At 47.6% G+C, this 24,447-nt stretch overlaps 1 protein-coding gene across 1 annotated transcript in view; it reads left to right on the top strand.

Moving 5' to 3' along the window:
- Window positions 1-1,377: 1,377 nt before the first annotated feature.
- The window catches only part of naalad2 (N-acetylated alpha-linked acidic dipeptidase 2), a 316,092-nt gene continuing 293,022 nt past the window's right edge, over window positions 1,378-24,447 (top strand). Inside the window, exons 1-2 of the mRNA XM_070891469.1 lie at window positions 1,378-1,459; window positions 1,761-1,866. Coding sequence (XP_070747570.1) covers window positions 1,378-1,459; window positions 1,761-1,866 — 188 coding nt within the window. The remainder of the gene's footprint in view (window positions 1,460-1,760; window positions 1,867-24,447) is intronic.

Raw genomic sequence — 24,447 nt, 5'->3', positions numbered from 1 at the left:
GATATAAAGGGTGGCCATCTCTCTCTCTCTCTCTTGCCTTGCTGCTTGGCCCCTACAAGAATCCAATCCTCCGTATTGGAACGGAGAGAAGAAACCAGAAGAGACACCTTTTCATCGGAAGAAGCAGCAAGTAAGCCAGTGAAATTGGTGAGCATTTCTGCACACACATCTTTTAAGATCACAGCCACGGCGTGAGGGGGTATCAGGCATTCTCCCAACCAAATTCTTCGGGGTTTACAGGGGGGTGTTCTCTGTGCAGCCTTTCAAATCAACTGCATGTGAGCTCGAGGATCAGTGGCTACCACCTCCAGCATTAACATCATCATCATCATAGGCAGTCCCTTGTATCGAGGATGACTTTCTTCCACGCCAAAAAGGGACGAGTTTACAGGTGTTTCAATGAAGGACCTAATATTCCAAGTCCTAAACTACATGTTGAAGGGTGGAAGATGCCTATAAGTGGATTTTTTTAACATGTGGTGGCCATTGCACACCAGCCACTACAGGGTCTTGACAGCTAGATCTTGATCCAGTGGCAAAGGTTAACCAAGACAACTGGAGACCAGCTCTACTGCATGGACCTAGTGCGCACACATATCGCAGTGTGGGATGGCCTGTGCTGCCCTTGGGGCCTCGCCTCTTCTGGGGCCTGAACTCTCCTGGGCCCCAATCACGTCGCTCTACAATCTCTTGCCATTCCTTCGCCCCGACCTCGCCGCTCCTGCTGTACCTGCCCACGCTCCAATCAGCAACCTAGACCTTGGCCATATCCAATCCAGTCGCCTTCATCACAGCCGTCGCCCTCCTAAACTGGCTCGCACTGCATCTTGAAGTGGTATGCGCCACGCTGCTCCTTTGAAGGCCCAGACCTGCATATTAACACTTGGGCACTGTTATCACTATGCATTGAATGAACTGTGGGGAATATTAGTACTATGCATTGAATGAACTGTGGGGAGTGTTAGCGCCATGTATTGTATGAACTGTGGGGAATGTTAGTGCCGGGCTGTGCGGAATGTTGGAGTTGTGTATTTTCGAAACTGTGGAGAGTGTCAGCACTGAGCTTAAAGGCTACATTGCCTGCCTCCATCCTTACTGCCACTGACTGGTGCAAATTGTACATACCCAGCAGAATGTTGGGTGACTGTGTCCAATTATGCATCCCACTTCTCTGCCCTATCTGTACACTAGGTAGATGGAACTTAAAAAATCAAGACATGTGATATTGGATTAAAGTTTGAAGCCACCGACATTCCCATGCTCTTGCAGAGTTTCACAGATAGGGCAGTGAATTGCTCTCAGCAGTTGATCGAAGTTCCGTTCAGGCTTTCGGTCAAAGAGAAGGGAGGGGTCGATCAGAGACACAGCTAACTAGATATGATGTCGGGTGACAATTTGTGCAAGTGGACGCGCATATTGTTGACATTAACCGCAGTGTTTTTGGTCGGCTTTCTAATCGGTGAGTCTTGAGTTCCCGAACAGTGTGAAATATGTTGACGGTATCTTCACCGAAACCTCCTCGAGAAGAGCGAGACCGACTTGAAGCTAAAGAGCTGCGTTTAATTCGACCCCTGTTTAGTGTCCTCGGTGTAAAACATTTCTTGACAGTTCTTTAAAAAAACATTTGTATCGGGTGAGCTGCATGTTCTTAACCAACGTCGGACACCGCCTAGCAGTGAATGTATTAACTCTTCGACTGACTAGAGTTAATACAAAACATTTCGGCAAATGATTCTGAAGGCTGAAACTTTCTCTTCTAGGATGGGTTGGGCGGCCCTGTGCAGACTTCTTTCCAATGAAGCCTCAAGGCATTCGGAGCCAACTGCTGAATGAAATGCAAGCTGAAAAGATCAGAACCTACCTACGGTAAGAGGCACAATTCTTCATATCGTGTGCAGTTTCGACCAGTTTAAGTCTAAGATCTTTGGCAATTTATTTTTTATGTAATCATTTTCTCTGCAACAACCCCCTCCCCAAAAAGCATCCAGTGTTGGTTTTTTTGGGGCGGGGGCTGTTACAGCGAGTTTAGGATCCCCCACCCTACTGGCCCCTTGTCCATTTCCAGTCGCTCCGTGCTCCTCTCAACATCCAGCGATCACACACACGGGTTTGATTCACAGGAAGATACTGACGCTCACTCCGGGCTATGATAAAAATCCTGTAGATTCAGCGAAGACGCTCATTTTAGATATAGCAAATGGAATGCCTATGCTTAAATCACTTATGAAAACTAGACAAATGAATAAGATGCGCAAAACGAGGTTCGACAGCCTTGAAGTAGTATGTTTCTTCAATCCATCCTTATATTTAAAGTAAATGAATCCTGAGGATACACATAGTGTGTGTATGTATGTGTGATATTTGTGGGTTCAAGTCCCACTCCAGATATTTGAGTGCATAATCTAGGCTCACAGTCCAGTGCAGTACTGAGAGAGTGCTGCATTGTCAGAGGTGCCATCTTTACGAGGAGACATAAGGACAAAGTTTTATTTAAATGGTTGTTATGTATGCAATAAAGGTTCAAACTGAGTACTGTTTAACTAAGCAAGGTACAACCTTGCTCTGCTTTATTTAGGCCCAAAGTGTCTGACTTACAAAATGGCTGGCCTTTTATACCTGAGCAGCACCATGTGCGTGTTGCTTAGTGGCCTCCAACAATGACACCATCTGGTGGCTACAAACAGCATGTACATACATGACAATATCCTCCTCTGAGATCTTATCACAGTCTTTCACAGGTTGAGACGGTCCGGTGCTTTAGACTCTCGGGTTGACCGTCTCAGTTCGATTCCAGCCTTGGGTGAGTGTGCGAAGTCTGTTGTAGCTGGTGGTTGGATGGCTGACTTGTTGAGGGTGGCAGTGGCCATGTCTGGAATTGCAAGTCCATTTTTATTGAACAAGTCCGTGATGAAAATTCCAGGTTCACTGATGACCCTTGAGTTCACTGAAGGCTGCTGGTAGGTTGGTTGTTTGTTGACGGTTTCTTCGTCCGACTGCTCTGGCTCGTCTGTGTGCCTCAGCTTTGTTTGATCCATGTGTTTCCTGCAAGTTTGCCTATTCTTGAGCTTAATAACAAATACTCTGTTGCCCTCCTTGGCCGTGACCGTACCAGTGATTCATTTGGGATCAGACCATAATTCAACACATATACAGGATCATTAACAGAAATCTCGCGTGACACAGTTGCGCGATCGTGGTACCCTTGTTGACTCTGTCTTCTGTATTCAACAAGATTACTTAAATCTGGGTGTACAAGAGATAACTTGGTCTTAAGACCTCTTTTCATCATGAGATCAGCAGGCGAGACCCCTGTGAGTGTATGGGGTCTTGTCCTGTAACTCAGCAGTATGCAAGACAAGTGGATCTGCAGTGATCCTTGGGTTACTCTCCTCATGCTGTGCTTGATAATTTGTGCTGCACGTTCTGCTTGCCCGTTGGATGCAGGCTTCAACAGTGCTGACCTTACATGTTTTATGCCGTTAAGTTTTACAAACTCTTGAAACTCCTGACTGGTGAAGCACGAGCCATTGTCGCTCACCACTATGTCAGGCAGACCATGTGTCGCGAACATGACATTGAGATTCTCTATGGTTGCCGTGGACGTACTGGATGAAAGGATTATGCATTCTATCCACATTGAATAAGCATCCACCACCACTAAAAATATCTTGCCCAGGAAGGGGCCTGCAAAATCTACATGGATCCTGGACCAAGGTTTGGATGGCCATGACCACAGACTCAGCGACGATTCTGGTGGTGCTTTGCTGAGCTGCATGCAGGTGTTACGTTGAAACATAGGGCCCAAGTTTCCACATGATTTGCGCCTGATTTTTAGGAGCAACTGGTGGAGAACGGACTATCTTAGAAATCGCAATTCTCCACATTTTTTTTTCTGCAGTTCTAGTCAGGTAGAACAGTTTCACTTTGGAACAGAATTTTTTCTTCAAAAGGGGGCGTGTCCGGCCACTGACGCCTGATTTGAAAGTTACCACAGTGAAAACGTACTCCAAACTAACTTAGAATGGAGCAAGTGAAGATTTTTGTAGAACTGAAAAAACCTGTTCTACACATTAAAAAATCAGGCGCAGGTTACAAATTAGGCATCCAGAATGAGGTGGGGGGAAGGGGGGAAAGGGAAGTCATTAAATTCTATAATAAATCCTTATTTATACTTATACAAATATTATACAAATAAATCCAACCTGAATAAACATTTATAAGCAAAGAAAAGATTAAATAAACCATCTTCCTACCTGTGTGAAAGTGCTTCAGGCAGGCCTTTCGGGACCGAAGGCTGAACGGGCCGGCCCGAGACTTCGGGCAGGGCCCGTCCCCAGCACCAGATTTACAGGTAGGTGGCGTTGGGTCGGGTCGGGGATGTTCGGTTCGGTTTGGGTCGGGGGGAGGGAGGGAGAGAGAGGGGGGGAGGGAGGGAGAGAGAGGGGGTGGGAGAGAGAGGGAGGGGAGAGAGAGGGGGGGGAGGGAGGGAGAAAGGGGGGAGGGGGAGGGGGAGGGAGAGGGGGTGGGGAGGGAGGGAGAGAGGGGGCGGAGGGGGTGGGAGGGAGAGAGAGGGAGGGAGAGAGAGGGAGGGAGGGGAGGGGGAAGGAGGGAGGGAGAGAGTGGGAGGGAGAGAGGGGGAGGTCAGGTCGGGGAGGGGGAGGTCAGGTCGGATCCAGTCCGGGGGCGGGGGGGGGGGGAGAGCGGGAGTTGGGTCGGGTCGGATCCAGTCGGGGGGGGGGGGGAAGAGCGGGAGCAGGAGCGCGAGTCGGGTCGGGTCCAGTCGGGGGGGGGGGGCGGCGGAGCGGGAGCGGGAGCGGGGGTCGGGTCCAGTGGGGGGTCGGGTCGGGGGGCGGGAACGTGGGTCGGGTCGGGTCGGGTCCAGTCGGGGGGGGGGGGGGGAGTGGGAGCAGGAGTACGGGTCAGGTCGGGTCCAGTCGGGTGGGTGGGCGGAGCGGGAGTCGGGTCGGGTCCAGTCCGGGGGTGGAGGTCAGGTCGGGGGGCGGGAGTCGGGTGGGGCCCGGTCCGGTCCGGGGGGGGTGCGGGGGGAGCAGGAGCAGGAATCGGGTCGGGTCCAGTCCGGGGGGAGGGGGGAGCGGGTGTCGTCGGTCCGGAGGCGGGGGGGGTGGAGCGGGTGTCGGGTCTGGTCGGGGGGGGGGGAGGGGAGCAGGAGCTGGCCGTGGGAGGAGCCTTATTCACGCAGCCCCAGTGAGGCCATTCGGCCAGGGCTAGGGGCTGCGTGCTTCGGGCCCCTCCCACACAGTTTCGGGCACCTGGAGCTACTGCACTTGCGTGCCCACTGTAGCGCGCATGTGCAGAGGTCCCGGCACTGTTTTCAGCGCAGGGACCTGGCTCCAGCCCCCCACAGCTCGTGCTGCGCTGTGCCGAGGGCCAGAGGACCTGCAGGGAGGTGGAGAATACGGAGGATTTTTTTAGGCGCACTTTGTGGCGCGAAAAACGGGCGTCCAGGTCGGGACTGCGCCGTTCTAGGCGCGTGTGGAAACTTGGGCCCATAGTAACCGAAAATAGGTGCAGGAGTAGGCCATTTGGCCCTTCAAGCCTGCACCACCATTCAATATGATTATGGCTGATCATGCAACTTCAGTACCCCATTCCTGCTTTCTCTCCATACCCCTTGATTCCTTTAGCCTTAAGGGCCACATCTAACTCCCTTTTGAGCACTGATGCACACATCCTTCCAGCTCAGAATCAATTCCTGGCCACCATACGTGGGACCTGGCGATGGCCTTCATCATCACTATACCAGGATGTGTGCTATGTAACTCATGCACAAACTTGTCTCTCCCTTTCTTTGGCATTACAACTCGATTGCCCCACAATATGCAATCTGCTTGAATAGATCGTTCATCCTTGCAGCGAATGTACGGTTTGGCCTCCTCGCACATTTGCTTAGGATGCAACCCTTTACCATTGATAATATCGGGTCCTGGCTGGTCCAAGTCTTAACTTGTTGAGCCGTGACAGGGGTACCTTCACTTTCAAAAGCATACATAATTGACATTAAAGCAAAAAAGAAGTAGAAAGAAATCGAAGAGTGACTTCATAGCCAAGGGGGTAAGTGATTGGCTGGTGATTGGCGAGTAGTTTTTCTTCTTTTTTCTTTATCAGCAGGTAACCTTTAGCATTGTTGCCAAATTAAGTTAATCTAAGGGTTAAGTTATGGCAGGAGAGCCCAGACCCATGTCATGCTCCTCCTGTGCTATGGGGGAAGCCAGGGATACTACAGGTATGGGAAGTGTACCAAGATGCAGCACCTGGCAGACCGCATTGCGGCACTGAAGCTGCGGGTGGATTTACTCTGGAGCATCCACGATGCTGAGGATGTCGTGAATAGCACGTTTAGTGAGTTGACCACACCACAGGTAAAGATTACATCGCCAGATAGGGGATGGGTGACCAACAGGAAGAGCAGTGGAAGGAAGGTAGTGCAAGGGTCCCCTGCGGTCATCCCCCTGCAGAACAGATACACCGCTTTGGGTACTGTTGAGGGGGATGACTCATCAGGGGAGAGCAGCAGCAGCCAAGTTCATGGTACTGAGGGTGGATCTGCTGCACAAGAGGGCAGGAAAAAGAGTGGGAGAGCTATAGTGATAATAGATTCTATTGTAAGGGGAATAGATAAACGTTCTGCGGCCGCAATCGAAACTCCAGGATGGTATGTTGCCTCCCTGGTGCAAGGGTCAAGGATGTCTCAGAGCGGTTGCAAAACATTTTGAAGGGGGAAGGTGAACAGCCAGTTGTTGTGGTGCATATAGGTACCAACGATATAGGTAAAAAAAGGGATGAGGTCCTACAAGATGAATTTAGGGAGCTTGGAGCTAAATTAAAAAGTAGGCCCTCAAAAGTAGTAATCTCAGGATTGCTACCAGAGCCACGTGCTAATCAGAGTAGGAATTGCAGGACAGCTCAGATGAATACGTGGCTTGAGGAGTGGTGCAGAAGGGAGGGATTCAAATTCCTGGGGCATTGGAACCGGTTCTGGGGGAGGTGGGACCAGTACAAACAGGACGGTCTGCACCTGGGCAGGACCGGAACCACTGTCCTAGGGGAGTGTTTTCTAGTGCTGTTGGGGAGGGATTAAACTAATATGGCAGGGGGATGGGAACCTATGCAGGGAGACAGAGGGAAATAGAATGGGGGCAGAAGCAAAAGATAGAAAGAAGAAAAGTAAAAGTGGAGGACAGAGAAACCCAAAGCAAAAAGCAAAAAGGGCCACATTACAGCAAAATTTTAAAGGGGGAAAGTGTGTTTAAAAAGACAAGTCTGAAGCTCTGTGCCTCAATGCGAGGAGTATTCGTAATAAGGTGGACGAATTAACTGCGCAGATAGCTGTTAACGGATATGATGTAATTGGCATCACGGAGACATGACTCCAGGTTGACCAAGGCTGCAAACTCAAGATCCAGGGGTATTCAATATTCAGGAAGGATCAGAAATGAAAAGGAGGTGGGGTGGCATTGCTGGTTAAAGAGGAAATTAACGCAATAGTAAGGAAGGACATTAGCTTGGATGATGTGGAATCGGTATGGGTGGAGCTACGGAATACCAAAGGGCAGAAACCGCTAGTGGGAGTTGTGTACAGACCACCAAACAGTAGTAGTGAGGTTGGGGACAGCATCAACTAAGAAATTAGGGATGCGTGCAATAAAGGTAAACAGTTATCATGAGCGACTTTAATCTACATATTGATTGGGCTAACGAAAGTGGTAACAATGTGGTGGAGGGAGGATTTCCTGGAGTGTATTAGGGATGATTTTCTAGACCAATATGTCGAGGAACCAACTAGAGGGCTGGCCATCCTAGACTGGGTGATGTGTAATGAGAAAGGACTAATTAGCAATCTTGTTGTGTGAGTCCCTTTGGGGAAGAGTGACCATAATATGGTAGAATTCTTTATTAAGATGGAGAGTGACACAGTTAATTGAGAGACTAGGGTCCTGAACTTAAGGAAAGGTAACTTCGATAGTATGAGACGTGAATTTGCGAGAATAGACTGGCAAAAGATACTTAAAGGATTGACGGTGGATAGGCAGTGGCAAACATTTAAAGATGAACTTCAATAATTGTACATCCCTGTCTGGAGTAAAAATAAAATGGGAAGGTGGTTCAACCGTGGCTAACAAGGGAAATTAAGGATAGTGTTAAATCCAAGGAAGAGGCATATAAATTGGCCAGAAAAAGCAGCAAACCTGAGGACTAGGAGAATTTTATAATTCAGCAGAGGAGGACAAAGGGTTTAATTAGGAGGGGGAAGATAGAGTATGAGAGGAAGCTTGATGGGAATATAAAAACTAACTGCAAAAGCTTCTATAGATATGTGAACAGAAAAAGATTAGTGAAGGCAAACGTAGGTCCCTTGCAGTCAGATTCAGGCGAATTTATAATGGGGAACAAAGAAATGGTGGACCAGTTAAACAAATACTTTGGTTCTGTCTTCAAGAAAGAAGACACAAATAACCTTTCGGAAATACAAGAGGACCGAGGATCTAGTGAGAAGGAGGAACTAAAGGATATCCTTATTAGGCGGGAAATTGTGTTAGGGAAATTGATGGGATTGAAGGCCTATAAATCCCCGGGGCCTGATAGTCTGCATCCCAGAGTACTTAAGGAAGTAGCCCGAGAAATAGTGGATGCATTGGTGATCATTTTCCAACAGTCTATCAACTCTGGATCAGTTCTCATGGACTGGATAATAGCTAATGTAACACCACTTTTTAAGAAAGAAGGAAGACAGAAAATGGGTAATTATAGACCGGTTAGCCTGACATCAGTATTGGGGAAAATGTTGGAATCAATTATTAAAGATGAAATAGCAGCGCATTTGGAAAGCAGTGACATTATCGGTCCAAGTCAGCAAGGATTTATGAAAGGGAAGTCATGCTTGACAAATCTTCTAGAATTTTTTGAGGATGTAACTGGTAGAGTGGACAAGGGAGAACCAGTGGATGTGGTGTATTTGGACTTTCAAAAGGCTTTTGACAAGGTCCCACACAAGAGATTGGTGTGCAAAATTAAAGCACATGGTATTGGGGGTTATGTATTGATGTGGATAGAGAATTGGTTGGCAGACAGGAATCAGAGAGTCAGGATTAAAGGGTCCTTTTCAGAATGGCAGGCAGTGACTAGTGGGGTGCTGCAAGGCTCAGTGCTGAGACCCCAGCTATTTACAATATACATTAATGATTTGGATGAAGGAATTGAATGTAATATCTCCAAGTTTGCAGATTACACTAAGCTGGGTGGCGGTGTGAGCTGTGAGGAGGACGCAAAGTAGCTGCAGGATGACTTGGACAGGTTAGGTGAGTGTGCAAATGCAAGGCAGATGCAGTATAATGTGGATAAATGTGAGATTATCCACTTTGGTGGCAAAAACACAAAGGCAGAATATTATCTGAATGGCGGCAGATGAGCAAAAGTGGAGGTGCAACAAGAGTTGGGTGTCATGGTACATCAATCATTGAAAGTTGGCATGCAGGTACAGCAGATGGTGAAGAAGGGAAATGGTATGTTGGCCTTTGTAGCTAAGAGATTTGATATAGGAGCAGGGAGGTCTTACTGCAGCTCTACAGGGCCTTAGTGAGGCCTCACCTGGAATATTGTGTTCAGTTTTGGTCTCCTAATCTGAGGAAAGACATTCTTGCTATTGAGGGAGTGCAGCAAAGGTTCACCAGACTGATTCCCAGAATGGCAGGACTGACATATGAGGAGTGACTGGATCGACTGCGACTGTATTCACTGGAGTTCAGAAGGATGAGAGGGGATCTCATAGAAACATATAAAATTCTGACGGGACTCATCAGGTTAGATGCAGGAAGCATGTTCCTGATGTTGGGGAAGTCCAGAACCAGGGGACATAGTCTAAGGTTAAGAGGTAAGCCATTTAGGACTGAGATGAGGAGAAACTTCTTCACTCAGAGAGTTGTTAAACTGTGGAATTCTCTACCGCCGAGAGTTGTTGATGCCAGTTCATTGGTTATATTCAAGAGGGAGTTAGATATGGTCCTAAAGGGATCACGGGGTTTGGAGAGAAAGCAGGAAAGGGGTACTGAGGTGAATGATCAGCCATGATCTTATCGAATGGCCGACTACTGCACCTATTTTCTATGTTTCCATGTTTCTGTAAATCTGCTGGTTGTGGCATTTACACCTCCGGTTTGGTCAACGGCACTCGGCTCAAAGCATTGGCACAATTCTCTGTGCCAGTTCTCTGGTGAATACATAATCATAGGCAGATGTCAGCGCCCACCTTTAGATGCGGGATGAAGCGTTGGTATTGACACCTTTGCTCTCGGAAAACAACAAAATGAGTGGTTTGTGATTGATCTCTAATTCGAACCTCAGACCGAACAGATATTGATGCATCTTTTTAACACCGTATGCACACGCTGAAGCTTCTTTTTCTAACACACTGTAGGCTCATTTTGCTAAGTTCAGAATAACTCCACGAGACTGTGTTGTATGCTCAAACCATTGTGACCTTGGTCTCTTTAATATAACTCCAAAGTGAGGCAGCAGCATGGTGGACTGCCTTTTATACCTGCTTGCATCAGGGGTACACGGGTGACCCATAGGTCTCCCACAGGTGTGCCCCCTAGTGGCAAGTCTTGCACATAGGTGAGGTTCACATACATAACAGCACTTCCCCCCCAAAGTCTTGAGTACAAGTTATTTACAGGTTGAGGCGATTTGGCGGTCTGTGTTCCCGGGTCGATCACCTGAGTTGAAATCCTGGCATGGGTGAGCTTGTCGGACCATTGCTGCACGGCAGCGTGGCTGGTCTGATCGGACTGTGGGGCAAGGTGGGTTCATCCTCGTGGTTGACAGCAAGGTCAATTGCTGGTTGGGTGTGTGTTAGTGGATCATAGATGGTAGGGTCTTCTTCAAACTGTTCTTGGTTGTCCATGAATCACAGTTTGGTCTGATCCAGATGCTTTCTGCACGTTTGCCCATTCAACAATTTCACAACAAACACTCTATTCCCCTCCTTGGCTAAGACAGTGCCAGCAATCCACTTGAGACCATGACCGTAATTTAGAACAAACACCGGATCATTGACCTCAATGTCACACAAGGCCGCCAAGCGATCATGGTCCATGTTATGCCTCTGCCGTCGGGTTTCTACGTGAACATTGAGATCCAGGTGGACTAAGGAGAGCCTGGTTTTGAGTGCTCTCTTCATTAATAATTCTGCAAGGGGAACCGCAGTGAGCGAGTGGGGGCGCATCCTGTAGCTGAGCAGGTTTCTAGATAACCGGGTATGCAAGGAGCCGTCTGTTACGCGTCTCAAGCTTTGCTTGATGGTTTGTACTGCCTGTTCCGCTGGGCCATTGGATGCGGGCTTAAATGGGGCAGACCTGACATGCTTAATGCCATTGCGGGTCATGGACTCGTTGAATTCCGAGCTGGTGAAACATGGTCCATTGTCACTAACAAGGACGTCGGGCAAACCATGGGTGGCGACCATGGCCCTAAGGCTTTCAATGGTGGCAGTGGATGTACATGATGACATTATTATATATTCAGTCCATTCTGAGTAAGCGTCCACTGCTACTAGAAACATCTTGCCAAGAAAGGGGCCAGCAAAATCTACGTGGACCCTGGACCACGGTTTGGAGGGCCATGACCACAAACTCAGGGGGGCCTCCCTGGGTGCATTGCTTAACTCTGAGCAAGTGTCGCATTGGTGTCCGCATGACTCTAATTCAGAGTCAATGCCGGGTCACCAGACGTGCGACCTGGCGATAGCCTTCATCATGACTATGCCTGGGTGGGTACTGTAGAGGTCATGTAGAAACGTTTCCCTGCCCTTTGTGGGCAAAATCATGCCATTCCCCTATAGGAGACAATCCGATTAGACTGACAGTTCGTCCTTATGTTGGTGAAAAGGCTTAATTTCATCTTGCATTTCCCCGGCAATCCCCAACCAGCTCTCATTGAGGATGTAGCTTTTTACTAGTGATAGCAGGGGGTCTTGGCTGGTCCAGGTCCTAATCTGGCAAGCTGTGACGGGTGACCCCTCGCTCTCAAAAGCATCCATTACCTGAAGCAAGTCTGCGGGTTGCGCCATTTCCACCCCGGTGGTGGGCAATGGCAGCCGACTGAGGGCGTCAGCGCAGTTCTCAGTGCCTGGTCTGTGGCGGATTACATATTCATATGCAGACAATGTTAGTGCCCATCTTTGGATGCGGGATGAAGCATTGGTGTTGATACCTTTGCTTTCTGAGAACAGTAAAGTAAGCGGTTTGTGGTCGGTCTCGAGCTCAAACCAGAGACATAGGAACATAGGAACATAGAAAATAGGTGCAGGAGTAGGCCATTCGGCCCTTCTAACCTGCACTGCCATTCAATGAGTTCATGGCTGAACATGCAACTTCAGTACCCCATTCCTGCTTTCTTGCCATACCCCTTGATCCCCTTAGTAGTAAGGACTACATCTAACTCCTTTTTGAATATATTTAGTGAATTGGCCTCAACAACTTTCTGTGGTAGAGAATTCCACAGGTTCACCACTCTCTGGGTGAAGAAGTTTCTCCTCATCTTGGTCCTAAATGGCTTACCCCTTATCCTTAGACTGTGACCCCTGGTTCTGGACTTCCCCAACATTGTGAACATTCTTCCTGCATCTAACCTGTCTAAACCCATCAGAATTTTAAATGTTTCTATAAGGTCCCCTCTCATTCTTCTGAACTCCAGTGAATACAAGCCCAGTTAATTCAGTCTTTCTTGATAGGTCAGTCCCGCCATCCCGGGAATCAGTCTGGGGAACCTTCGCTGCACTCCCTCAATAACAAGAATGTCCTTCCTCAGGTTAGGAGACCAAAATTGTACACAATACTCCAGATGTGGCCTCACCAAGGCCCTGTACAACTGTAGCAACACCTCCCTGCCCCTGTACTCAAATCCCCTCGCTATGAAGGCCAACATGCCATTTGATTTCTTAACCGCATGCTGTACCTGCATGCCATCCTTCAATGACTGATGTACCATGACACCCAGATCTCGTTGCACCTCCCCTTTTCCTAATCTGTCAACATTCAGATAATAGTCTGTCTTTCTGTTTTTACCACCAAAGTGGACAACCTCACATTTATCCATATTATACTTCATCTGCCATGCATTTGCCCACTCACCTAACCTATCCAAGTCAATCTGCAGCCTCATAGCATCCTCCTCGCAGCTCACACTGCTACCTAACTTAGTGTCATCCGCAAATTTGGAGATACTACATTTAATCCCCTCGTCTAAATCATTAATATACAGTGTAAACAGCTGGGGCCCCAGCACAGAACCTTGCGGTACCCCACTACTCACCGCCTGCCATTCTGAAAAGTACACATTTACTCCTACTCTTTGCTTCCTGTCTGACAACCATTTCTCAATCCATGTCAGCACACTACCCCCAATCCCATGTGCTTTAACTTTGCACATTAATCTCTTGTGTGGGACCTTGTCGAAAGCCTTCTGAAAGTCCAAATATACCACATCAAATGGTTCTCCCTTGTCCACTCTACTGGAAACATCCTCAAAAAATTCCAGAAGATTTGTCAAGCATGATTTCCCTTTCACAAATCCATGCTGACTTGGACCTATCATGTCACCTCTTTCCAAATGCGCTGCTATGACATCCTTAATAATTGATTCCATCATCTTACCCACTACCGATGTCAGGCTGTGGGTAATTCCCTGTTTTCTCTCTCCCTCCTTTTTTAAAAAGTGGTGTTACATTGGCTACCCTCCACTCGATAGGAACTGATCCAGAGTCAATGGAATGTTGGAAAATGACTGTCAATGCATCCGCTATTTCCAAGGCCACCTCCTTAAGTACTCTGGGATGCAGTCCATCAGGCCCTGGAGATTTATCGGCCTTCAATCCCATCAATTTCCCCAACACAATTTCCTGACTAATAAGGATTTCCCTCAGTTCCTCCTCCTTACTAGACCCTCCGACCCTTCTTATATCCGGAATGTTGTTGGTGTCCTCCTTAGTGAATACCGAACCAAAGTACTTGTTCAATTGGTCCGCCATTTCTTTTTTCCCCGTTATGACTTCCCCTGATTCTGACTACAGGGGAGCTACATTTGTCTTTACTAACCTTTTTCTCTTTACATATCGATAAAAACTTTTGCAATCCGTCTTAATGTTCCCTGCAAGCTTCCTCTCGTACTCTATTTTCCCTGCCCTAATCAAACCCTTTACTCTCCTCTGCTGAGTTCTAAATTTCTCCCAGTCTCCTGGTTCGCTGCTATTTCTGGCCAATTTGTATGCCACTTCCTTGGCTTTAATACTATCCCTGATTTCCCTTGATAGCCACGGTTGAGCCACCTTCGCTTTTTATTTTTATGCCAGACAGGAATGTACAATTGTTGTAGTTCATCCATGCGGTCTCTAAATGTCTGCCATTGCCCATCCACAGTCAACCCCTTAAGTATCATTCGCCAATCAATCCTAGCCAATTCACACCTCATACCTTCAAAGCTACCCTTCTTTAAGTTCTGGACCATGGTCTCTGAATTAACTGTTTCATTCTCCATCCTAATGTAGAATTCCACCATATTATGGTCACTCTTCCCCAAGGGGCCTCGCACAACGAGATTGCTAATTAATTCTCTCTCATTACACAACACCCAGTCTAAGATGGCCTCCCCCCTAGTTGGTTCCTCGACATATTGGTCTAGAAAACCATCCCTTATGCACTCCAGGAAATCCTCTTCCACCATATTGCTTCCAGTTTGGTTAGTCCAATCTATGTGCATATTAAAGTCACCCATTATAACTGCTGCACCCTTATTGCATGCACCCATAATTTCCTGTTTGATGCCCTCCCCAACATCACTACAACTGTTTGGAGGTCTGTACACAACTCCCAATAACATTTTTTGCCCTTTGGTGTTCTGCAGCTCTACCCATATAGATTCCACATCATTCAAGCTAATGTCATTCCTAATTATTGTATTAATCTCCTCTTTAACCAGCAATGCTACCCCACCTCCTTTTCCTTTTATTCTATCCTTCCTGAATGTTGAATAGCCCTGGATGTTGAGTTCCCAGCCCTGATCATCCTGGAGCCATGTCTCCGTAATCCCAATCACATCATATTTGTTAACATCTATTTGCACAGTTAATTCATCCACCTTATTACGGATACTCCTTGCATTAAGACACAAAGCCTTCAGGCTTGTTTTTTTAACACCCTTTGTCCTTTTAGAATTTTGTTGTACAGTTGCCCTTTTTGTTCTTTGTCTTGCGTTTCTCTGCCCTCCACTTTTTCTCATCTCCTTTCTGTTTTTTGCTTTTATCTCCTTTTTGTTTCCCTCTGTCTCCCTCCATTGGTTCCCATCCCCCTGCCATATTAGTTTTACTCCTCCCCAACAATACTAGCAAACAATCCACCTCGGACATTGGTTCCGGTCCTGCCCAGGTGCAGACTGTCCGGTTTGTACTGGTCCCACCTCCCCCAGAACCGTTTCAAATGCCCCAGGAATTTGAATCCCTCCCTGCTGCACCACTGCTCAAGCCACGTATTCATCTGTGCTATCCTGCGATTCCTACTCTGACTAGCACGTGGTACTGGTAGCAATCCCGAGATTACTACTTTTGAGGTCCTACTTTTTAATTTACCTCCTAGCTCCTTAAATTCGTTTCGTAGGACGTCATCCCTTTTTTTACCTATGTCGTGGTACCAATGTGCACCACGACAACTGGCTGTTCTCCCTCCCTTTTTAGAATGTCCTGCACCCACCCCGAGACATCCTTGACCCTTGCACCAGGGAGGCAACATACTATCCTGGAGTCTCGGTTGCGGCCGCAGAAACGCCTATCTATTCCCCTTACAATTGAATCCCCTATCACTATCGCTCTCCCACTCTTTTTCCTGCCCTCCTGTGTAACAGAGCCAGCCATGGTGCCATGAACTTGGCTGCTGCTGCCTTCCCCTGATGAGTCATCTCCCTCAACAGTACTCAAAGCAGTGTATCTGTTTTGCAGGGGGATGACCACTGGGGACCCTTGCACTACCTTCTTTGAACTGCTCTTCCTGCTGGTCTTCCATTCCCTATCTGGCTGTAGACCCTTCTCTTGTGGTATGACCAACTCGCTACACGTGCTACTCACGTCATTCTCAGCATCGTGGATGCTCCAGAGTGAATCCACCCTCAGCTCCAACTCCGCAACGCAGACTGTCAGGAGCTGGAGGTGGATACACTTCCTGCACACATAGTCATCAGGGACACTGGAGTCGTTCCTGAGTTCCCACATGGTACAGGAGAAGCATAACACGCGACCGAGCTCTTCTGCCATGACTTAACCTTTAGATAGGCAACAATAATGTTAAAGTTTACTCACTGTTAAAGAGAAGAAAGAAAACCTACTCACCAATCACCAGCCAATCAATTAACCCCTTTGGCTATGACGTCACCTTTCTGTTTCTTTTTATTTCTTTTTTGTCTTCTCCCTGTAGCTGCACAAGCACGCCTCACCAACCCCGGACTCGCGCCTCACTAACTGCCACCGCCTCTCGCTGCCGCTGGGCCTTTTATAGGCCTCCGACCCCAGACTCGCGCCTCACTAACTGCCGCCGCCTCTCACTGCCGCTGGGCCTTTTATAGGCCTCCGACCCCGGACTCGCGCCTCACTAACTGCCGCTGCCTCTTGCTGCCGCTGGGCCTTTTATAGGCCTCCGACCCCGGACTCACGCCTCACTAACAGCCGCCGCCTCTCGCTGCCGCTGGGCCTTTTATAGGCCTCCGACCCCGGACTCGCGCCTCACTAACTGCCAAATAGAAATTGGTGCATTTTCTTAATCCCGTATTCACAAGCCAACGCTTCTTTCTCAACCAATACTGTAGGCTCTTTCAGCCTTGGATAAACTTCTGGATGCATATGCAACCGGTTGCAGTTTGCCTGACACATTTGCTTGCTGTAACACACAACCGACCCTGTACGATGACGCATCACAAGCTAGTACTAAGCGTTTACATGGGTCATACAATACAAGTAACTTGTTAGAGCATAGCAGGTTTCTGGCCTTATTAAAGGCTGTCTCTTGAGATTTACCCCAAACCCAGTCGTCACCCTTGAGTAGCAATAAATGCAAGGGTTCCAGCAAAGTGCTCAACCCCGGTAAAAAATTACCAAAGTAGTTGAGGAGTCCCAGGAACGAACGCAGCTCCATCACATTCTGTGGTCTGAGTGCATTCTTGATGGCCTCCGTCTTGGAGTCCGTGGGTCTGATGCCGTCCGCCGTAATCTTTCTCCCTAGAAATTCGACCTCTGGTGAGGAAAACACACTTGGAGCATTTCAGCCTGAGTCCCACTCTGTCCAGTCACTTTAGAACCTCTTCCAGGTGTTGCAAGTGTTTGGTGGTGTTGCAACCAGTGATCCAGATGTCATCTTGGAACACCACTGTGCATGGAACCGATTTCAGCAGACTCTCCATGTTCCTCTGGAAGATGGCCGCCGTCGAGCGACTCTCAAAGGGGCATCTGTGGTACACGAACAGTCCTTTGTGCATGTTGATGCACGTCAACTTCTTTGATGGTTCTGTGTCATGTAAGCAGAGGTTAGGTCTAGCTTGGTGAATGACTTTCCCCTTGCTAGTGTTGCAAATAAGTCTGCCGCTTTGGGTAGCGGGTACTGGTCCTGTAACGAGACTCAGTTGGTCGTCATCTTGTCATCCCTGCAGATTCTGACCGTCCCATTGCTCTTTAGTACCGGCACGATTGAACTGGCCCACTCATTGAACTCAACTGGCGATATGATTCCCTCTTGTTGACATCTGTCCAGCTCTATTTTGGCTTTCTCTCGCATCCTCTATGGGACTGCTCGGGCCTTGTGATGAACGGGCCGTGTGCCCCAGGAACAAGATGGATCTGCACCTTGGCACATGTGAAGTTGCCGATGCCTGGCTCAAATAACGCCGGGAATTTGTTTAGCACCTGGGCGCACGGGGCGTCATCTACCGAGCACAGTGCTTTGATGTCGTCCCAGTTCCACCGGATCTTGCCTAGCCAGCTCCTGCCGAACAGCGTTGGGCCATCGCCTGGTACAATCCATAGTGGTAATCATGCACCATTCCGTCATACGATACTTTCACTGCCGCACTGCCGATAATAGGTATGAGTTCTTTGGTGTACGTGCGCAGTGTAGTGTGAATCGGGCTCAGTTTTAGCCTTGTTACTCCACAGTTTCTCAAAGGCCTTCTGGTTCATAATCGATTGACTCGCCCCCGTGTCCAATTCCATGGAGACTGAATGCTGTTAAGTTCAACTTTTAACATTATTGGAGGGCTTTGGTGGTGAAGGTGTGTACCCCATACACTTCCTCCTCATCCTCCGGTTGAGTTGCGCCTCCTGCTCGTTCAGCATGATCCGCGCTGGATCGGTCGCTCTCTGCTGACCCTGCCATGTAGTGAGTCCGAGGTCACTTGCACATTTGCTGGAGTGCCCCATTGTTCCACAGCCCTTGCGCACGTAGTGCTTGAATTGACATTGATGGGCTCTGTGACTGCCCCCGCAGCGCCAGCATGGTGTTAATGGATTCACATTAGCACTCCACAGCGAGCTCTGAGTCAGCCTAGGCCTGACCCCTGTGGTCGTGTGGGCCCCACCATGTACAGTTCTGCCTGCTGAAGCATTATTTTATGCACAGTACTTGCCGGTGAGCTTCGATTCTATGAAGATATCTGTTTCATGTTGTCGCTCGTGGATATGAAGGCCTGGGCTATCGTGATGGCCTTGCTCAGATCTAAGGATTCAGCAGACAGTAGTTTACGGAGGATGGTCCCGTGGCCAATTCCAAGCACGAAAACGTCCCGCAACATTTCCCCCAAAGATCCTGAAAATTCGCACTGTCCCGCAAGGCGTCTTAGGTCGGCGATGAAGCTCGCCACGTTCTGGCCCTCGGAACGACGGTGCATGTAAAAGCGATACCTGGCCATTAAGATGTTCTCCTTCGGCTGGAGGTGTTCCCGAGCCACTGCACACAGCTCTGTGTAAGTCTTGTCCGTTGGCTTGTCTGGGACCAGTAGATCTTTGAGGAGGCCATATACCGACGACCCACATGCGGTGAGGAGAATTGCCCTGCACTTGCTCTCTCTCTCAGCCGTGTCCAGCTCATTAGCCATGAAGTACTGGTCGAGACGCTCAACGAAGGCTTCCCCATCATCACGCTCAACAAATCTCTCAAGAATACAAATGGCAGCCATTTCCATGTGAAAGTTTGTGATCTGTAACTCATCGCCAGTTAAGTTCAGAATAACTCCACGAGATTGTGTTGTAAGCTCAAACCATTGTGATCTTATTCTCTTTAATATAACTCCAAAGTGTGGCAGCAGCGTGGTGGACTGCCGTTTATACCTGCTTGCGCCAGGGTACATAGGTGACCCATAGTTCTCCCACAGGTTTGCCCCCTAGTGGCAAGTCTTACATACAGGTGAGGTTTACATACATAACACTTTCTGCTTTAGACAAACTTTTGGATGCATATGCGACAGGTTGAAGTTTCCCCGACTCATTGGCTTGTAACACGCAACCAATTCCATATGACGATGCGTCACAAGCCAAAATTAAATGTTTACATGGGTCATAATGAACCAGCAGCTTGTTCGAGCAAAGCAGATTGCTGGCTGTCTCGAAAGCTCTGTCTTGCAATGCGCCCCACACCCAGTCATTGCCTTTTCTCAATAGCATGTGTAGTGGTTCAAGTAAGGTGCTCAATTTAGGTAGGAAGTTACCAAAGTAGTTGAATAGACCCAGGAACGAACGCAATTCCGTCACGTTCTGCGGCTTGGGTGCATTCTTATAGCTTTGGTTTTCACGTCAGTAGGTCTGATGCTATCAGTGGCGATTTTCCTCCCGAGGAATTTGACCTCTGGTGCCATGAAGACGCACTTCGAGCGTTTAAGTCTGAGTCTCACTCTGTCCAAACGCAGTAGAACCTCTTCCAGGTTGTTCAGATGTTCCTTGCAGTCACGACCGGTGATCAAGATGTCATCTTGGAACACGACGGTTCTGGGAATGGACTTCAGTAGACTTGACATATTCCTCTGGAATATTGCTGCAGCCGAGCGAATTCCAAACAGTCCTTTGTGCGTGTTAATGCACGTAAGTCTCTTCGACGTCGCGACCAACTCCTGCGTCATATAGGCCGACGTCAAGTCCAGTTTTGTGAACAACTTCCCTCCAGCTAGCGTCGCAAACAAGTCATCAGCCTTCGGTAACGGGTACTGATCTTGTTTCGAAACCCTATTGATCATAGCCTTGTAGTCTCCACAGATTCTGACTGCCATCATTTTCAGCACAGGGCCAATGGGGCTGGCCCACTCATTAAATTCAACCGGTGATATGATCCCTTCACGCTGGAGTCTGTCCAGTTCAATTTCGACCTTCTCCCTCATCATATACGGCACTGCCTGAGCTTTATGATGGACGGGTCTTGCATCTGAGTCCACATGGATCTGCACCTTGGCTCCCGTGAAGTTGCCGATACCCGGTTCGAACAGCGAGGGGAACTTGCTCAATACTAGGGCACATGTATCTTCCTCCGACGACAACGCCCCTATGTCATTCCAGTTGCATCTGATTTTCTCCAACCAGCTCCTGCCGAGCAGCACTGGGCCATTGCCTGGAACAATCCACAGTGGTAACTCGTGAACCACACGGGTATAAACACATTAATTTGTGCACTGCCAATCACCTTTATCAGTTATTTGGTGTAGGTGCGCAGCTTGGTGTTAACAGGGCTCAGCCTGGGCCTCACAACCTTAATATCCCACAGCTTATTAAATGTCCTCTCGTTCATGATCAATTGACTCACCCCTGTGTCCAGTTCCATTGATACTGGTATCCCATTAAACTTCACATTAATCAAAATTGGTTTACTCTTGGTTATGAAAGAGTACAATCCATACACTTCCTCCTCTGGCATCTCGCATTGCGTCTCTGGATCCGTGCTAGTCTGACTCTTATCCTCCACGTGGTGTGTTGCAACTCGCTTGCTCATCTGCAGACATGCCCTGGAGATGGAGATGCCCCACTCTCAGACAGCCTTTGCAACTATATTGCTTAAATTGGCACTGCTGGTGCCGATAATTTCCCCCACTATGCCAACACGGAAAAGTCTGGTACCTTCCCTCAGGCGGACTTTGGGCAGCCACAGGTTTTGCGAACGCAGTCGGATAGGCCCTGCCATGTGCTGCTCTGTCGAACGCCGAATCAATCGCATTTACAGTACTTGCCGAGGTTCGGTTCTTCACCGATATTTGCTTTAAACTCCTGTCTGTCGTCATACATGACTGAGCGATCTGGATGGCCCTTTTTAAATCCAACTCCTCCACCGTCAGAAGTTTGCGCAGGATCACTTTGTGGTTGATACCGATTTAAAAAAAAAAAGAAATCCCGCAGCACGTCTGCCAACACCGTCCCGAACTTGCACGGTCCCGCTGGACGTCTCAGGTCGGCAACGAATTCCGCCGCGCTCTGGCCCTCTGATCGAACGTGTGTATAAAACTTGTATCTCAAGATGATGATGCTGTCGTCTGTCTTGAGGTGCTCCAGTACAAATGTACACAACTCCTCATACGTTTTCTCTGTTGGATCACTAGGCATGAGTAGGTTCTTTATCAGACCGTGGATCTTTGAACCGCACACAGTGAGGAACACGGCCCGGCACCGATCTGCATCGTCGACCCCCTTCATTTTGTTGGCCACGAAGTACTGGTTCAAACAGCTCACAAAGTCTGCCTAATCTTCTCCCTCCACTAATCGCTCTAAAAATCCAATCGTGCTCATTTTGCAAACAAAGGTTCTTGTATTCTCGTTGCCAAATGTTACGTATGCAGTAAAGGTACAAACTGAGTACTGTTTAACTAGCAAGATATAAACTTGCTCTGCTTTATTTAGGCCCAAAGTGTCTGACTCACAAAATGGCTGGCCTTTTATACCATAGCAATACCATGTGCATGCTGCTCAGTGGCCTCCAACAATGACACCATCTGGTGGCTACAAACAGCATGTACATAGATGACAATGGTGATGGCTTGGGAAGTGTTGATGTACAGAGGGACCTGGGTGTTCTTGTACACCAGTCATTGAAAGAAAACATGCAGGTGCAGCAAGCAGTGAGGAAGGCAAATGGTACGTTGGCCTTCATTGCAAGAGGATTTGAGTATAGGGGCAAGGATGTCTTGCTACAGTTTTACAGGGCCTCGGTGAGACCGCACCTGGAGTATTGTGTGCAGTTTAGGTCTCCTTATCTAAGAAAGGATAAATTTCCCATCGAGGGAGTGCAGCGAAGATTCACCAGACTGATTCCTGGGATGGCAGAACTGTCATATGAAGTATCATTCGCCAGTCTATTCTAGCCAATTCATGTCTCATACCATCGAAGTTACCTTTCCTTAAGTTCAGGATCCTAGTTTCTGAATTAACTGTCACTCTCCATCTTAATAAAGAATTCTACAATGTTATGGTCACTCTTCCCCAAGGGACTTCACACAACAAGATTGCTAATTAGTCCTTTCTAATTACACATCATCCAGTCTAGAATGGCCAACCCTCTAGTTGGTTCCTGGACATATTGCTCTAGAAAACCATCCCTAATACATTCCAGGAAACCCTCCTTCACCGTACTGCTACCAGTTTGGTTAGTCCAATCAATTGTAGATTAAAGTCACCCATGATAACTGCTGTACCTTTATTGCATGCATCCCTAATTTCTTGTTTGATGATGTCCCCAACCTCACTACTGCTGTTAGGTGGTCTGTGCACAACTCCCACTAGTGTTTTCTGCCCTTTGGTATTCCGCAGCTATACCCATACAGATTCCACATCATCCAAGCTAATGTTCTTCCTTTCTATTGCGTTAATTTCCTCTTTAACCAGTAACTCTACCCAATCTCCTTTTCCTTTCTGTCTATCCTTCCTGAATGTTGAATACCCCTGGTTGTTGAGTTCCCAGCCTTGGTCACCCTGGAGCCATGTCTCCGTAATCCCAATTATATCATATTCATTAATAGCTGCCTGTGCAGTTAATTCGTTCATCTTATTACGAATACTCCTGGCATTGAGGCACAGAGCCTTCAGGCTTGTCTTTTTAACACACTTTGTCCCTTTAGACTTTTGCTATAAAGTTGCCCTTTTTGCTTTTTGCCTTGGGTTTTTCTGCCCTCCACTTTTACATTTCTTCTTTCTATCTTTTGCTTCTGCCCCCATTTTACTTCCCTCTGTCTCCCTGCATGGGTTCCCATCCCCCTGCCATATTAGTTTAACCCCTCCCCAACAGCATTAACAACCACTCCCCCCAGGACATTGGTTCCAGTCTTGCCCAGGTGCAGACTGTCCGATTTGTACTGGTCCCACCTCCCCCAGAACTGATATTGGCTCAGAAAACCAAGATGTTGAACCAGTTTGGGTGGAGATAAGGAATAATAAGGGGTAAAAGTCGCTGGTGGGTGTAGTCTATAGGCCCCCTAACAGTAGCTACACTGTTGGATGGAATATAAATCAAGAAATAATAGAGGCTTATAAAAAGGAATGGCAATAATCATGAGCAAAATTAACCTTCATATTGATTAGACAAAGCAAATTGGCCAGGGTAGCCTTGAGGAAGAGTTCATAGAGTGTATCCGGGATAGTTTCCTTGAAGAGTATATTGCGGATCCAACTAGGGAGCAGGCTATCTTTGATCTGGTACTGTGTAATGAGACTGGATTAATAAATAATCTCATAGTAAAGGATCCTCTAGGAATGAGTGACCATAGCATGGTTGAATTTCAAATTCAGTTGGAGGGTGAGAAAGTTGGATCTCAAACCAGTGTTCTAAGCTTAACTAAAGGAGGCTTCAAATGTATGAAGGCAGAATTGGCTAAATGGACTGGGAAAATAGATTAAAGTATTGGATGGTTGATGAGCAGTGGCAGACATTTAAGGAGATATTTCATAACTCGCACCAAAATATATTCCAATGAGAAGGAAAGACAGTAAGAGAAGGGATAACCATCCGTGGCTAACTAAGGAAATAAGGGATGGTATCAAATTGAAAACAAGGGCATACAATGTGGCCAAGACTAGTGGGAGGCCAGAGGATTGGAAAACTTTTAAAAGCCAGCAAAGAACGACTAAAAAAATAATAAAGAGAGGGAAGATAGATTAAAAAAGTAAACTAGCATGGAATATAACAACAGATAGAAAGAGTTTCTGCAGATACATAAAAAGGAAAACAGTGGCTAAAGTAAATGTTGGTCCCCTAGAGCCTGAGACTGGGAATTAATAATGGAGAACATGGAATTAACAGAGATGTTGAACAAATATTTTGTAGTACTTCTCTGTAGAAGATATTAAGAACATCCCAATAGTGGATAATCAAGGGGATATAGGGAGGGAGGAACTTAATACAATCACTAAAGAAGTAGTACTCGGTAAAATAGTGGGAC

The sequence above is a fragment of the Pristiophorus japonicus genome, chromosome 10 (genome assembly GCF_044704955.1).
Source record: "Pristiophorus japonicus isolate sPriJap1 chromosome 10, sPriJap1.hap1, whole genome shotgun sequence".
NCBI lineage: Eukaryota > Metazoa > Chordata > Chondrichthyes > Pristiophoridae > Pristiophorus > Pristiophorus japonicus.
This window is presented reverse-complemented; position numbering and strand designations above follow the sequence as displayed.